Source organism: Somniosus microcephalus, chromosome 16, assembly GCF_052327205.1.
Source record: "Somniosus microcephalus isolate GS21.2 chromosome 16, FLI_Smic_1.0, whole genome shotgun sequence".
Lineage (NCBI taxonomy): Eukaryota > Metazoa > Chordata > Chondrichthyes > Squaliformes > Somniosidae > Somniosus > Somniosus microcephalus.
In genome coordinates, this window is record NC_141002.1 from 11,093,110 (window position 1) to 11,109,235 (window position 16,126).

The following is a 16,126-nucleotide window of genomic DNA, read 5'->3' on the forward strand; positions in this document are numbered from 1 at the left end:
GCACGATCGAGAGTATCCTGTCCGGCTGCATCACTACCTGGTATAGCAACGGCACCACCACAGACCGCAAGGCTCTACAGATGGTGGTGAAAGCTGCACAACATACTTGTTAATGTAATTTGTACTGGACTCATGGGAGCTTGCAAGATCCCATTTCGTTGTGCATTGTACAATGACAATAAAGTTGAATTATTATTATTATTATTATTATTATAGGAATTAAACTACCTGCTGTCCAGGATATTTACCCCGAGAGGTGCCGGGGGAAGGCCCTGAGAATCATTATTAAAGACACGAGCCCTCCCAGCCACAATCTCTTCGCCCTGCTCCCGTCCGGTAAGAGATACCGAAGCATACGGTCTTGTACCAGCAGGTTTCGAAACAGCTTCTACCCCCAGGCCATAAGACTCATGAACGAATAATTTATTATTATTTATTATTGTTGTTTTTATTTATTATTACTGTATTTTTTAGTATTTTTATCAGTGCTATGCCATATTTATTCCAATGTTGGGAGGACTCGTAAAAATCAACATTTCATTATGCAGTACACGTTTGCTGCATATATGACAAATAAAAATTGAATTGAATTGCCCCTGCCCCGTCTCTCTCTCCCTCTGCACCCGTCTCTCTCGCCCCCTCTGCCCCCATCTCTCTCCCCCTCTGCCCCCATCTCTCTCCCCCTCTGCCCCCATCTCTCTCTTGTCTCTCCCCCCGCCCGTCTCTCTCTCTCCCCCGCCCCAGTCTCTCTCTCTCCCCACCCCCCCCGTCTCTCCCCCCCGCCTCAGTCTCTCTCTCCACCCCCCCGCCTCTCTCTCTCCACCCCCCCAGTCTCTCTCCCCCCCCCCCCGCCTCTCTCTCTCCACCCCCCCAGTCTCTCTCTCCCCCCCCCCCCAGTCTCTCTCTCTCTCCCCCCCCCCAGTCTCTCTCTCTCTCCCCCCCCAGTCTCTCTCTCTCTCCCCCCCCCCAGTCTCTCTCTCCCCCCCCCCCAGTCTCTCTCTCTCTCTCCCCCCCAGTCTCTCTCGCTTTCCCCCCCCAGTCTCTCTCTCTCTCCCCCCACCCCCAGTCTCTCTCTCCCCCCTCCGTCTCTCTCTCTCTCCCCCCCCGTCTCTCTCTCTCCCCTCCCCCCCAGTCTCTCTCTCTCCCCCAGTCTCTCTCTCTCTCTCCACCCCCCCAGTCTCTCTCCCCCCCCAGTCTCTCTCCACCCCCCCAGTCTCTCTCTCTCCCCCCCCAGTCTCTCTCTCCCCCCCCCAGTCTCTCTCTCTCTCCCCCCCCAGTCTCTCTCCGCCCCCCCCCAAGTCTCTCTCCCCCCCGCCTCTCTCTCTCCACCCCCCCAGTCTCTCTCCACCCCCCCAGTCTCTCTCTCCCCCCCCAGTCTCTCTCTCTCCCCCCAGTCTCTCTCTCTCCCCCCCCAGTCTCTCTCTCTCTCTCCCCCCCAGTCTCTCTCGCTTTCCCCCCCCAGTCTCTCTCTCTCTCCCCCCACCCCCAGTCTCTCTCTCTCTCCCCCCTCCGTCTCTCTCTCTCTCCCCTCCCCCCCAGTCTCTCTCTCTCCCCCAGTCTCTCTCTCTCTCTCCACCCCCCCAGTCTCTCTCTCTCTCTCCACCCCCCCAGTCTCTCTCTCCCCCCCCCAGTCTCTCTCTCTCTCTCCCCCCCCAGTCTCTCTCCGCCCCCCCCCCCCCAAGTCTCTCTCCCCACCCCCCGTCTCTCCCCCCCCGCCTCAGTCTCTCTCTCCCCCCCCAGTCTCTCTCTCTCCCCCCCCCAGTCTCTCTCTCTCCCCCCCAGTCTCTCTCTCTCTCTCCCCCCCAGTCTCTCTCTCTCTCTCCCCCCCAGTCTCTCTCTCTCCCCCCCCCCCCAGTCTCTCTCCACCCCCCCAGTCTCTCTCTCCCCCCCCAGTCTCTCTCTCTCCCCCCAGTCTCTCTCTCTCCCCCCCCAGTCTCTCTCTCTCTCTCCCCCCCAGTCTCTCTCGCTTTCCCCCCCCAGTCTCTCTCTCTCTCCCCCCACCCCCAGTCTCTCTCTCTCTCTCCACCCCCCCAGTCTCTCTCTCCCCCCCCCAGTCTCTCTCTCTCTCTCCCCCCCCAGTCTCTCTCCGCCCCCCCCCCAAGTCTCTCTCCCCACCCCCCGTCTCTCCCCCCCCGCCTCAGTCTCTCTCTCCCCCCCCAGTCTCTCTCTCTCCCCCCCCCCCAGTCTCTCTCTCTCCCCCCCAGTCTCTCTCTCTCTCTCCCCCCCAGTCTCTCTCTCTCTCTCCCCCCCAGTCTCTCTCTCTCCCCCCCCCCCCAAGTCTCTCTCCCCCCCGCCTCTCTCTCTCCACCCCCCCAGTCTCTCTCCACCCCCCCAGTCTCTCTCTCCCCCCCCAGTCTCTCTCTCTCCCCCCAGTCTCTCTCTCTCTCTCCCCCCCCGTCTCTCTCGCTTTCCCCCCCCAGTCTCTCTCTCTCTCCCCCCACCCCCAGTCTCTCTCTCCCCCCTCCGTCTCTCTCTCTCCCCCCCCGTCTCTCTCTCTCTCCCCTCCCCCCCAGTCTCTCTCTCTCCCCCAGTCTCTCTCTCTCTCTCCACCCCCCCAGTCTCTCTCTCTCTCTCCACCCCCCCAGTCTCTCTCTCCCCCCCCAGTCTCTCTCTCTCTCTCCCCCCCCCAGTCTCTCTCCGCCCCCCCCCCAAGTCTCTCTCCCCACCCCCCGTCTCTCCCCCCCCGCCTCAGTCTCTCTCTCCCCCCCCAGTCTCTCTCTCTCCCCCCCCCAGTCTCTCTCTCTCCCCCCCAGTCTCTCTCTCTCTCTCCCCCCCAGTCTCTCTCTCTCCCCCCCCCCCCCCGTCTCTCTCTCCGCTTTCGATCCTTGGCCTCCCCCCCCAGCCACCCAAACGGATCCAGTCATCTTGTTGTAGGCCGCAACGGTGGGGTACTGCGCTTGCGTGGATTCGACAAAACCCCACATACACAGAAGGGGATCGGGTGCGCTTGCAAATCCGTTGGTGTTTTTATCGGGCCGTTACCCCGCTCCAGCTGCTGTCCGATATTTCAATTCAACTGTGCGGCAGCTCGAGGATTAGTGCGCGGGCGCGTAGTCGTTCTCCTCAGAGGGAACGGTGGGAATGACCTCTGGATCAAGTGTTGATTAGTCTGCAATAAGGGAGCAAATGACATCCTCTTCTTAGACAGTCCCTCGGAACCAAGGAGGACTTGCTTCCACATTAAAAATAAGTTCTCAGGTGACTGATGAGTCCAATGCGGGACCTACAGTCTCTGTCACAGGTGGGGCAGACGGCGGGTGGGTGGGGTGCTTGGGTTGACGTGCGCTCCTTGCGCTTGCTCCCGGCGAAAAGACTCGAGGTGTTCGGTGCCTTCCCGGATGCTTCTCCTCCACTTTGTGCGGTCTTGGGCCAGGGATTCCCAGGTGTCAGTGGGGATGTTGCACTTTTTTACGGAGGCTTTGAGGGTGTCCTTGAAGCGTTTCCTCTGCCCACCTGGGGCTCTCTTGCCGTGTCAGAGCTCCGAGTAGAGCGTTTGTTCTGGGAGTCTCGTATCGGGCATGCGGACTATGTGACCTGTCCATCGGAGCTGATCAAGCGTGGTCAAAACTTCGATGCTGGGGATGTTGGCTTGAGAGATGTTGTTCTCTTATCTGGAAGGAGGAGAGCACACCGGGGATCTCAGAGACGGCGTAATTGTGACCATCTTTAAGAAAGGTGACAAGTCCGATTGCGGTAATTACAGAGGAGTTTCCCTGCTGTCTGCCACAGGGAAAGTCATCACAAGAATCCTCCTCAATCGCCTTCTCCCAGTGGCTGAAGAGCTCCTCAAAGAGTCGCAATGCGGATTCCGCCCACTAAGGGGCACAATGGACATGATCTTCACCACACGTCAATTACAAGAGAAATGTAGGGAACAGCACCAACCACTGTACATAGCCTTTTTTGATCTCACAAAGGCCTTCGACACTGTCAACCGTGAGGGATTATGGAGTGTCCTCCTCAAATTCAGCTGCCCTCAAAAGTTTGTCACCATCCTCCGCCTGCTTCACGGCGACATGCAAGCCGTGATCCTGACCAACGGTTCCACCACAGACCCAATTCATGTACGGACCGGGGTCAAGCAAGGCTGTATCATCGCACCAACGCGCTTCTAGGTCTTCCTTGCTGCAATGCTCCATCTCACCCTCAGTAAGCTCCCCGCTGGAGTGGAGCTAATTTACAGAACAAACGGGAAACTGTTCAACTTCTGTCGCCTCCAGTCCAGACCCGAGGTTGTCCCATCCTCTGTCGTCGACTTACAATATGCAGCAAATGACTATAAAGCAAGACACAAACACGTGGCAGCACTATTACCTGTTTGCCTTTTCCAGATTTTCCACCTTTTTACGGAGCTCACTGTTTTCATTGGAACAGGATTCCACCCTGGTAAGAAAAAAAGTGGGACAATGATGAAAAATACTATCAATCTTACTATTTAGGAGTGGGATTGACTGTTCTATCTAATTTATTCTACTATCCAGGAGGGAGATGGCAAATAATAATTTAATCAGTTCACTATCACAGAGAAAGCAACTCTTGTTCAGAATCAGGGGAATTTATAATGGGGAACAATCAGGGGAATTTATAATAGGGAACAAAGAAATGGCAACCAATTAAATACATACTTTGGTTCTGTCTTCACAAAGGAGGACACAAATAACCTCCCAGAGATGTCGGGGAACATAGGGTCTAATGAGAGGGAGGAATTGAATGAAATCAGTATTTGTAGGGAAATGGTGTTAGGGAAATTGATGGGATTGAAGGCCGATAAATCCCCAGGGCCTGATAATCTACATCATAGGGTATTTAAGGAAGTGGCCCTAGAAATAGAAGATTGCTGCTCATCTTCCAAAATTCTATAGACTCTGGAACAGTTCCCATGGGTTGGAGGGTAGCTAATGTTACACCACTATTTTAAAAAGGTGGTAGAGAGAAAACGGGGAATTATAGACCGGTAAGCCTGACATCGGTAGTGGGGAAAATGCTAGAGTCCATTATAAAAGATGTAATAAGAGAGCACTTGGAAAACAGCGACAGGATCGGACAAAGTCAACATGGATTTACAAAAGGTAAATCATGCTTGACTAATCTACTGGAATTTTTTGAGGATGTAACTGGTAGAATAGATAAATAAGGGAGAACCAGTGGATGTGGTGTATTTGGACTTTCAGAAGGCTTTCGATAAGGTCTCACATAAGAGATTAGCGCGCAAAGTTAAAGCACATGGGATTGGGGGTAAGGTACTGTCTTGGATAGAGAACTGGTTGGCAGACAGGAAGCAAAGAGTTGGAATAAATGGGTCTTTTTCTGAGTGGCAGGCAGTGACTAGTGGGGTACCGCAGGGATCGGTGCTAGGACCCCAGTTATTCACAATATATATATAATAAACGATCTAGACGAGGGAACTAGATGTAATATCTCCAAGTTTGCAGACGACACAAAGCTGGGTGGACGTGTGTGCTGTGAGGAGGATGCAGAGAAACTCCAGTATGATTTGGACAGGTTGGGTGATTGGGCAGGTGCACGGCAAATGCAGTATATTGTGGATAAATGCGAGGTTATCCACTTCGGTGGCAAAAACAGGAAGACAGATTATTATCTGAATGGCAATAGATTGGGAAAAGGGGAAGTGCAACGAGACCTGGCTGTCCTTGTGCACCAGTCGCTGAAGGTAAGCATGCAGGTGCAGCAGGCGGTTAAGAAGGCAAATGGTATGTTGGCCTTCGTAGCAAGAGGATTTGAGTACAGGAACAAGGATGTCTTGCTACAGTTGTACAGGGCCTTGGTGAGACCACACCTTGAGTATTGTGTGCAGTTTTGGTCATCTTACCTGAGGAAGGACGCTCTTGCCATGGAAGGAGTGCAGCGAAGATTCACCAGGCTGATACCTGGGATGGCAAGAATGACGTATGAGGACAGATTGTGTCGATTGGGCTTATACTCACTGGAGTTTAGAAGATTGAGAGGGGATCTCATCGAAACCTATGAAATTCTGTCAGGCCTGGACAGACTAGAAGCAGGAAGGATGTTTCTGATGGCTGGGGAGTCCAGAACCAGGGGTCATAGTCTAAGGATAAGGGGTAAGCCATTTAGGACTGAAATGAGGAGGAATTTCTTCACCCAGAGAGTGGTGAATCTGTGGAATTCTCTGCCACAGAGGGCGGTGGAGGCCAGTTCATTAAATATATTCAAGAAAGAGTTGGATATATTTCTTAAGGCTAAAGGGATCAAGGGATATGGGGAAAAGGCAGGGACAGGGTACTGAATTTGGATGATCAGCCATGATCTCATTGAATGGCGGAGCAGGCTCGAGGGGCCGAATGGCCTACTCCTGCTCCTATCTTTCTATGCAAGAAGGAAAATGGGCCAGGGACCCAGGTCATGTGCCCCTGTCACCGCTACCAAGTGCGTGGGGAAGGAGTGGTTAGTGGTGGTTCTGGCTGGGGCGAGAAATCCCGGTTGGAGCGGTGAGGTGGCAGTCGGTCTCACCATCTGAATTTTCCAACATCCCTCGCTGTGATTTTTCAGGCAGGATCATGGAGGACAATTCCCCCTCCCCATGTTATCTATCCTCATTTATCACAGAGACAAGCCACAATTCTTACCTGTCTTAAGAAAGACAAGATGCACCATTTTAACTATTCTGCTCTGCCAGACAGAAGGAGCACTCTATCCTATCTGACCAAAAGATGTAACAATCTATTTAAGGGGACCCTTAGAGATAAGCCATCAATAAGCAGATTTTTTAATGAAAAATTGGAGAAGAATGCTAAGGACATAAGTCACAAGGTGAGAACTTGTATTTATATAGGCTCTTTTATATCATCGTGACAGCCAAAGCACTTTACGGCCAATTAATTACTTTTGAAGTGCAGTTACTGCTGTTATGTAGAAAATCTGTTAGCCAATTTGCACGCGGCAAGGTTGTGTTACCTTGCAGTGTGCAAATTGGCTGACACGTTTCTACATAACAACAAATAAACAAATGAGCTGGTAATTATTTTTAAGCGGTAATGACTAAAGGATAAATATCGGTTAGGACCCTGTTCTTCAAATAGTGTCATGAGATCTTTTACATCCATCTGAGCAGGCATACAATGGTTAATGTCTCATCCAAAAACCGGCATCTCTGACAATGTAGCACTCCCTCAGTACTGCACTGAAGTCGGGCTGGAACCCACAACTTTCTAACTCAAGAGGGGAGAGTGTTACCACGTGAGCAAAGCTATATTAAAAAAGGGCATTAGCTACAAAATTATCAGGACTGCTGTGACTTTAAATAATTACAGACTTACTTTTTCTCTAGTGTATCCATGTATTCTTTCTTCTTCCTTCTGCTCTCTTGGGCAGAGATCTGCCAAAAACAAACATTATTGCAGCTTGTTTGCTATCTGGGAGAATCTAGTTTTGAGAACTGATGATAGACTTTCATGATTTATAATCATTAGTATGCAGTTAAATTTCACTTATTAAGATAGTACACACTAAACTTTCATAGAAAATAAGAGGAGTGAGTTTTCATGTCTAGAAATCAGCAGCTATCTAGTCCTGGTCAAAACTCGTCTTTAAGTTAGCTTCCATGGGTTGTATTAGCTTTCATTTCGCCTTAAGACTTTCACATCTATTGCAATAATTGATCCAGCATGATTAGTACACATGGATTTCACCAACATTTTAGTGTTGCTCCATGTTCAACACATTTCTACGTGGTACTTAATAATTTAGAGAGATAATTGGAGCTTAGCCATTTTCCGATCGCAAAACCAAATGTTGCTGCATTTCCAGTAAGATACTACATGAAGCCACAATTTTGCTAAGTAAAGCAGCGCTTCAAGATGTTTGTCTTCCTTACCTTATTCTTAATTTTTCTGCGTATTTTCTTGAGGGCCTTCTCTTCTGCTTTTGTGAGTGGTAGTTTGACAGGAACTGGGTATCCTTCAGCAATCAGAGTGCGTTTCTCTTCCTCTGTCAGAATCAAAGGTCCTGAAGAGCCTTGCAGCTTCTGGGGTGAAGAAGAATTCAGTTACACTTCCCTTCAAGTGTTTTCACTCAATTCCAACTTATTCTTGTGGAATATTAACGATTACCAATCATAGCTATGGTTTACTTCATTCTTTGACTGTGATTCACATCCACATATAAAAATATAAGGTCCTGGGGTGGGGAGACGAGGCCGAGAGGTGCGAGCCCGGGCTGCAGCGGACCGCAGTAATTTTGAGAAGCCAGATAAAGCATTCCTACTCCTTCCGGCTCCATAAAAATACAAATGTTAAATATTTTGTGCCCATTTCTCTTTAAGGACCATTGTTTAGGCCGCTCAATGGCAGTACGCATGATGGCACATGCTCAGCCCATGTAGAATCATAGAATGGTTACAGCACAGGAGGCCTGTCGAGCCCGTGCCAGTTCTTTGCAAGAGCACTTCAGCCAGACCTACTCCCCCGCCCTTTCCCCGGAGCCCTGTATATTTTTTTCTTCAGGTACTTATCCAATTCCCTTTTGAAAGCCACGACTGAATCTGCCTCCACCACCCTCTCAGGCCGTGCATTCCAGATCCTAACCACTCGCTGCATAAAAAAGTTTTTCCTCATGTCGCCTTTGGTTCTTCTGCCAATCACCTTAAATCTGTGTCCTCGGGTTCTCGACCCTTCCACCAACGGGAACAGAGTCTCTCTATCTACTCTGTCTAGACCCATCATGATTTTGAACACCTCCTCTCAACCTTTTCTGTTCCAAGGAGAACAACCCGAGTTTCTCTAGTCTATCCACGTAACTGAAGTCCCTCATCCCTGGAACCAGTCGTAAATTTTTTCTGCACCCTCTCTAAGGCCTTCACATCCTTCCTAAAGTGCGGTGCCCAGAATTGGACACAATACTCCAGTTGAGGCCAAACCAGTGTTTTATAAAAGGTTCATCATAACTTCCATGCTTCTGTACTCTATGCCTATATTTATAAAGCTTTTTTAACTGCTTTCTCAACCTGGCCTGCCACCTTCAATGATTTGTGCACATATACCCAGAGGCCTCTCGGTTCATGCACCCACTTTAGAATTGTACCCTTTAGTTTATATTGCCTCTTCTCGTTCTTCCTACCAAAATGTATCACTTCGCACTTTTCTGCGTTAAATTTCATCTGCCACGTGTCCGCCCATTTCACCAGCCTGTCTATGTCTCCTTGAAGTCTAACACTGTTCACTATACTTCCAAGTTTTGCGTCATCTGTAAATTTTGAAATTGTGCCCTGTATACCCACGTCCAAGTCATTAACATATATCAAGAAAAGCAGTGGTCCTAGTACCGACCCCTGGGGAACACCACTGTATACCTGCCTACAGTCCGAAAAACAACCGTTCACCACTGCTCCTTGTCACTTAGCCAATTTCATATCCATGCTGCCACTGGTCCCTTTTATTCCATGGGCTTCAACTTTGCTGGCAAGCCTATTATATGACACTTTATCAAACGCCTTTTGGAAGTCCATATACACCATGTCAACCGCATTGCTCTCATCAATCCTCTCTGTTAAATCATCAAAAAACACGATCATGTTAGTTAAACACGATTTACCTTTAACAAATCCATGCTGGCTTTCCTTCATTAATCCACACTTGTCCAAGTGACTGTTAATTTTGTCCCTGATTATTGTTTCTAAAAGCTTACCCACTACCGAGGTTAAACTGACTCGCCTGCAGTTGCTGGGTTTATTCTTGCACCCTTTTTTTGAACAAGGGTGTAACATTTGCAATTCTCCAGTACTCTGGCACCACCCCTGTATCTAAGGAGGATTGGAAGATTATGGCCAATACCTCTGCGATTTTCACCTTAACTTCCCTCAGCATCCTAGGATGCATCCCATCTGATCCTGGTGACTTATCTACTTTAAGTACAGCCAGCCTTTCTAGTACCTTCTCTTTATTAATTTTTATCCCATCCAGTATCTCCACTACCTCCTCTTTCACTATGACTTTGGCAGCATCGTCTTCCTTGGTGAAGACAGATGCAAAGTACTCAATTTAGTACCTCAGCCATGCCCTCTGCCTCCATGCGTAAGTCTCCTTTAAAATTGCAATGTGTCCTTTAAAATTTACATTGTTAGGACCCCACTTTACATGGGTAGGAGACCTACCCTCTATTTCAGGTGGACTCTGCAGCTGCCCAAGGGTAGGCTCCTTTCAAAATGGCTTCAGCATTAATGTAGCAGTAAGTCTACCAACCCCATTTTGAGGCCCTCACCCCGATGATGTCAATTTTGGCAAGTTAAAATTAGTCCCACTGTTTCTTGACTTTAATGGAAAGTAAAATTGGGCGAATGTAAACTGGGCAGCCGATCCGATCGAGTCAGTTTCTCACTGGGCAGGTTAGGTTAAAATTACCCATGTTTCAGTTTTGAACTCCATATCCAAATGCTTCCCATCATTATCCATAACCAAGAATGTAGGTAGTGCCCTGTTCCCAGAAATTTACTCATGCCAGGTTGTTAATGACTGGTCGTAACTTCCTGGAAGATATGGCAAAAGGTAGGGACGCAGGATCAAGTGTTACTAATAAATATGTAGCTTACATGTGGTGCAGTGAGAAGAGGGGAGCTGGACAAAGCAGACGGTGTACGGGTTATGGCTTTTCCTGTGGGCTGTGGCTGGGTTGGGTCTGGTGATTGAACAGAACGCGCTGGGCTTTGTCCGCCCTCACAGTCGCTGCCATGACTGCTTGGTGGGGTTGGTGGCAGTTGCACAATATCTGCTCCTGCTGCAAAGAAAAGAAAAATACAGAGTCACCATTTAAACACTAGCGTTCAGCCTGTGTCTCGGGTAAACTGCCTTCAGGACAGAATGAACCAGTTGTACAGATATGTGTGAGATTAAAACTATTTACATTATTTCAACATTGACATATCTCCTCTCTTCTTCTTAGGCAGTCCCTTGGAACCGAGGATGACTTGCTTCCACATTAAAAATGAGCTCGCAGGTGACTGAAGGGGCGGGTGACATATATACACACACAACATATGCAATTCACAATTATTTTATGAAAATAATTTTCAGTGGCCCAATTTTTTTTTTTTTTTTTTATAAAAGATTTTCCTTTCTTCATTATGCTTTTTGCATTTCACATGGTTACCTGACCAAGAAAAAAAAGACTTGCATTTATATGGAGTCTTTCACGACCTCAGGACATCCCAAAGCACTTTATAGTCAATGAAGTACTTTTGAGAGAGAGCAAGCAAGAATCTTTCAACTCAGCTCTGTAAGGAGCTGCAAAAAATGCTCTAGAGTGATAGCCCTCTCTCATTTTTTTAAGAAACTTTAGTGAAAAGCCAAGACCCATAGTGCAAGGCACTACCGTAGTTGAGATAGCAGATGCAGGGAAGGCTGGAATCAAGAAATAGTGGTCACAGAATCATAGAAAGTTACAGCACGGAAGGAGGCCATTTCGGCCCATCGTGTCCGCGCCGTCCAACAAAGAGCCATCCAGCCTATTCCCACTTCCCAGCTCTTGGTCCGTAGCCCTACAGGTTAGAGCATCCCAAGTGCACATCCAAGTACTTTTTAAATGTGGTTAGGGTTCCTGCCTCTACCACCCTTTCAGGCAGTGAGTTCCAGACCTCCACAACCCTCTGGGTGAAGAAATTTCCCCTCAAATCCCCTCTAAACCATCCCCCAATTACTTTAAATCTGTGCCCCCTGGTTTTTGACCCCTCTGCTAAGGGAAATAGGTCCTTTCTATCCACTTTATCTAGGCCCCTCATAATTTTATACACCTCAGTATGGTCTTCCCTCAGCCTCTTCTGTTCCAAGGAAAACAGACCCAGCCTATCCAGTCTTTCCTCATAGCTAAGATTCTCTACTCCCGGCAACATCCTTGTAAATCTCCTCTGTATTCTCTCTAGTGCAATCACATCTTTCCTGCAATCACATCTTTCCTGTAATGTGGTGACCAGAACTGCGCGCAGTACTCTAGCTGAGGCCTAACTAGTGTTTTATACAGTTGAAGCCTAACCCCCCTGCTCTTGCATTCTATGCCAAGGCTAATAAAGGCAAGCATTCCGTATGCCTTCTTAACCACCTTATCTACCTGGCCTGCTACATCCAGGGATCTGTGGACATGCACTCCAAGGTCCCTTTGTTCCTCTACGCTACTCGGTGTCCTACCATTTAATGTGTATTCCCTTTCCTTGTTAGCCCTCCCCAAATGCATTACCTCACACTTCTTTGGATTGAATTCCATTTGCCACTGTTCTGCCCACCTGACCAATTTATTGATATCTTCCTGCAGTCTACAGCTTCCTTCTTCAGTATCAACCACACAGCCGATTTTAGTATCATCTGCAAACTTCTTAATCATACCTCCTGTGACATCAACAAAGATTTTAAAAGCCTATCAAACTTTCTCTTGCATCCTGTTCAGAAGTACAAGAGAGGTGAACCACGAGGGGAGCAATATTCAAGTCTTAGACATACTTGTGCTTACAGAGTTAATTGTTTTAGAGGGGAAAAAGGGGTGCTTGGCGTGAAGGAGGAAATCAGGATTCTTGGGTACAGCTTTAGCAATTGAGGAGATGTGGAAGTTCTGCTGCAGAACAGGGGTTATAATGGAGTGAAGAATGTCAATAGGTGAAGGAGGGCTGAGAGCAGAGCCACCATAGATAATGGGTGATTGATAGCTGTTGATTGTCTTTTAAAATAGGAAACAATGTTTTTGAAGACTTGAAAGAAACAAGATTTTCATTGCCACCAAAGGCATGGAGATCATCAAAATGTTATAATTCAACTGCTAGTGAATTTGCAGTTAATATTTTAGGAGCTCTATAAATACAGGTTGCGTGAATAATAAAAAATACTGCCCCAATATTAAAAGAGGGAGGTATAAACCAGGAACATCAGTCAGCTAACCTGCCATTCAAAATGCATAAAAATATTTTCCAGCCTTCCACCAAACACAAAAGCTACAAGTAGCAGGCAGCATGAATATAAAAGTAACAGATCATACCTCACCAGTCAACTAGCATTCTTTGAATAGTTGAGGCAGAGACCATTGCATCTTTTAAGGGAAAAGTGGATAAATATTTGGCACAGAGTAAGATAAAGGGCTAAGGGGAGGAAACAGGGCAACGGGGTTAGTTTTGGATCGCTCTGGCAAAGAGCATAGATGCAATGGGCCGAATGAACTTCTGTGCTGTAAACTGCTATGGTTCTAAGATAAGTGAATACTGGATTTTCAGCAGTTGTTTGATAAAGCTCCACAAGGAAAGATTATAGCAGTAAGGTGCTGGACTGAAACTGGCTTCAACAGAAACTGATGATAAATGGAAACTTAGACTTCTACAGGTTGTTTATTTGGTTTTCCTGATTTTTTTTCCTCATCAATTTAATCCCTTCCCTTCCTTTCCTGAAGGCATCAGCTCCTTATTACATAGATAGATTACATAGAGATAGGAACAGGAGTAGGCCATTCGGCCCTTCGAGCCTGCTCCGCCATTCAATGAGATCATGGCTGATCTTCGTCTGAGATCATAGCTGATCTTACCAGTTCAGTACCCCGTCCCCGCCTTTTCTCCGTAACCCTTAATCCCCTTAGCCTTCAGAAATATATCCAATTCTCTCTTGAAAATATTTATTGAATTAGCCTTCACAGCCCTCTGTGGCAGGGAATTCCACAGGCTCACCACTCTTTGAGTGAAGAAATTCTTCCTCATCTCTGTTTTAAATGATTTGCCCGCTATTTTTAGACTGTGGCCCCTGGTTCTGTGCTCCCCGGCCATTGGAAACATTCTCTCTGAATTCAGCCTGTCCAGGCCTGCCATAATTTTATATGTTTCAATGAGATCCCCTCTCAATCTTCTAAACTCCAGTGAGTACAAGCCCAAACTATTTAATCTCTCTTCGTAGGTCATTCCCGCCATTCCAGGTATCAGCCTGGTGAATCGCCGTTGCACTCTTTCCATGGCAAGAACATCCTTCCGCAGATGGGGCGACCAAAACTGTACACAATACTCCAGATGCGGTCTCACCAGCACCTTGTAATGACCAGTCAGGCAAGGTGCAGGAGAGTGGATGCCCATTGAACTAGATTATTACAATCTAGTTCAATGGGCATCCACTCTCCTGCACCTTGCCTGACTGGTCATTATGCGTTTGTGAGCCTTACCAGTGAACATTGCCAAGCTGCTTAAACATCACAGACAAGCCTGGACTTGTCATCACCTGATAGCCACAGAGAGCAGATTAAGGCTCACAATGTAATGGGTCTAAGTTTGAAAAGTCCAATTGTAAATTTATATTCAGATTCTGGGATTCACCTGGATTGTCAGGGAGTAATTTCACAAATTTTATTCCTCTTGGATGTTTGCCTATAGTTGTACAGGTAGACTATCCTTTATCCGAAAACCTCGGGACCAGCCGAGTTTCGGATAAAGGAGAATTTCGGATTTCGGAAGGTGGGTCGGCGGGGGTCCGCGGGGGGGTCGGCGGGGGGCCGTGCGCACGACTTACGCTCAGCGTAAGTCAGTCGGGGTCGGCGGGGGTCGGGGCCGGCGGGGTACGCGGGGGGGGGGGGGGGTGGGGGCGGTCGGCGGTTGTCGGGGCCGGCGGTCGGCGGTTGTCGGGGCCGGGGGGGTCGGCGGTTGTCGGGGCCGGCGGGGTCCGCGGGGGGGGTCGGGGCCCGCGGGGGGGTCGGTGGTTGTCGGGGCTGGCGGGGTCGGCGGGGGGTCGTGCGCACGACTTACCCTTTATCCGAACTTCCAAAACTGGAACCCTCTAAAAACCGAAGGTTTTTTCGTTCGTACGCACGACTTACGCTGAACGAAAAAACCTTCGGTTTTTAGAGGGTTTCGGTTTTCGGAAGTCCGGATAAAGGGTAGTCTACCTGTATTGACTTCCTCAGGAGAACAAGTGAGATGTGCAGAGACCAAGGCACACTGTACACATTCTGCGAAGGGAATAAACTCAATTGATTGGCTTGCATTTTCTCATTCTATACTTTAACCCATTTTTACAAATCCATGGTGCCATTGTTCCAGGCCCCACTAGATGGAATCTGCGCAGCATCATTAGGCAATATCCCTATTGCCAGAATCTGCATAGTGTTACTGTTCTGTGTCCCAAATTGATAGAATCTGTACACTATCATTGCTTTATGTCCCTACCATATGAAATTTGCACAGTCACTAGACATCTCTAATGTATAGTAATTAATATATTTTTGCATAATATTGGTCTTCAGTTCATGTGCAGTTTTTCTGATTTTGTTTAATCAACTTTACTTTTAAATTCCACCTTCTAAATGATTTCCTGTCTATGAAGAATTAACTAACTAACTAGCCATTTAGCACAACTTGAGTAGATGCTACAATTACAAAGTGTGGAACAATACCTCACAGTTTATCAGTTATACATCTCACCTTCCTTTGGAGACAGATTGAGGAACTGATCCACCTCATGTGGTTCCAGCTTAATCTTTGGAAGAACCTTCTGTGTGCACATTTTAGTCTGAAAGAACACAACATGGGTGGTGTGAAATATTGATCACAAAGGCAGAGAATAAGAGAAGCCGTCCATCTGAGTGGAGGGAAATTCAGACATCATTCAACCTACCCCAGAACATGTATAAAATGATCTAATAGCACGCAGAGGTGGCCTTGGTTGAGAAACCTGGAAGCCAAACAGTTAGAATTTAAAAACTTTCCAGCACTTCATAATCATATACAGGAAACTTTCGATTAACCGGCCCCTAAATAACCGGAACGCTCTATCCACCGGCAAAATTCAGGAGTTGGTTCAGATAACTTTTATTACTCCATTTGTTGCTGTGCAAGTGTGTAGCTGAAGCTGTTGCTAAGCTACAGAGACGCTTGCAACTTGTGCCGATTGTTTTGAAGCTGTTGCTAAGGGTTTGTTGCTTTATATGGACCGTATCTTTTACTATAGCGTTCGGTTATCCGGAATTGTTGATGAACCGGCAACACGTCGGCCCCGTCCGTGCCGGATGCCAGAAAGTTTCCTGTACCTTGGAGAGGGTGCAGAAGAAATTTACTACAATGGTACCAGGGATGAGGGGTTTCAGTTACCTGGAGAGACTAGAGAAGCTGGGATTGTTCTCCTTAGAGCAGAGAAGGTTAAGGGGAGATTTA

The 16,126-nt window shown here is 47.8% G+C and overlaps 1 protein-coding gene across 3 annotated transcripts in view; it reads right to left on the reverse strand.

The window, feature by feature from the left end:
- The window catches only part of creb3l2 (cAMP responsive element binding protein 3-like 2), a 143,005-nt gene that overhangs the window by 47,628 nt on the left and 79,251 nt on the right, over nucleotides 1–16,126 (reverse strand). For 2 of the 3 annotated variants that reach the window (XM_086008601.1, XM_086008603.1), the window contains 5 exons: nucleotides 15,398–15,485; nucleotides 10,562–10,746; nucleotides 7,853–8,002; nucleotides 7,296–7,354; nucleotides 4,315–4,383 (listed from right to left, as the gene is read on the reverse strand). In XM_086008601.1, the coding sequence (XP_085864727.1) occupies nucleotides 4,315–4,383; nucleotides 7,296–7,354; nucleotides 7,853–8,002; nucleotides 10,562–10,746; nucleotides 15,398–15,485 (551 nt within the window). The remainder of the gene's footprint in view (nucleotides 1–4,314; nucleotides 4,384–7,295; nucleotides 7,355–7,852; nucleotides 8,003–10,561; nucleotides 10,747–15,397; nucleotides 15,486–16,126) is intronic. The other variant, XM_086008602.1, reaches the window with a different exon arrangement.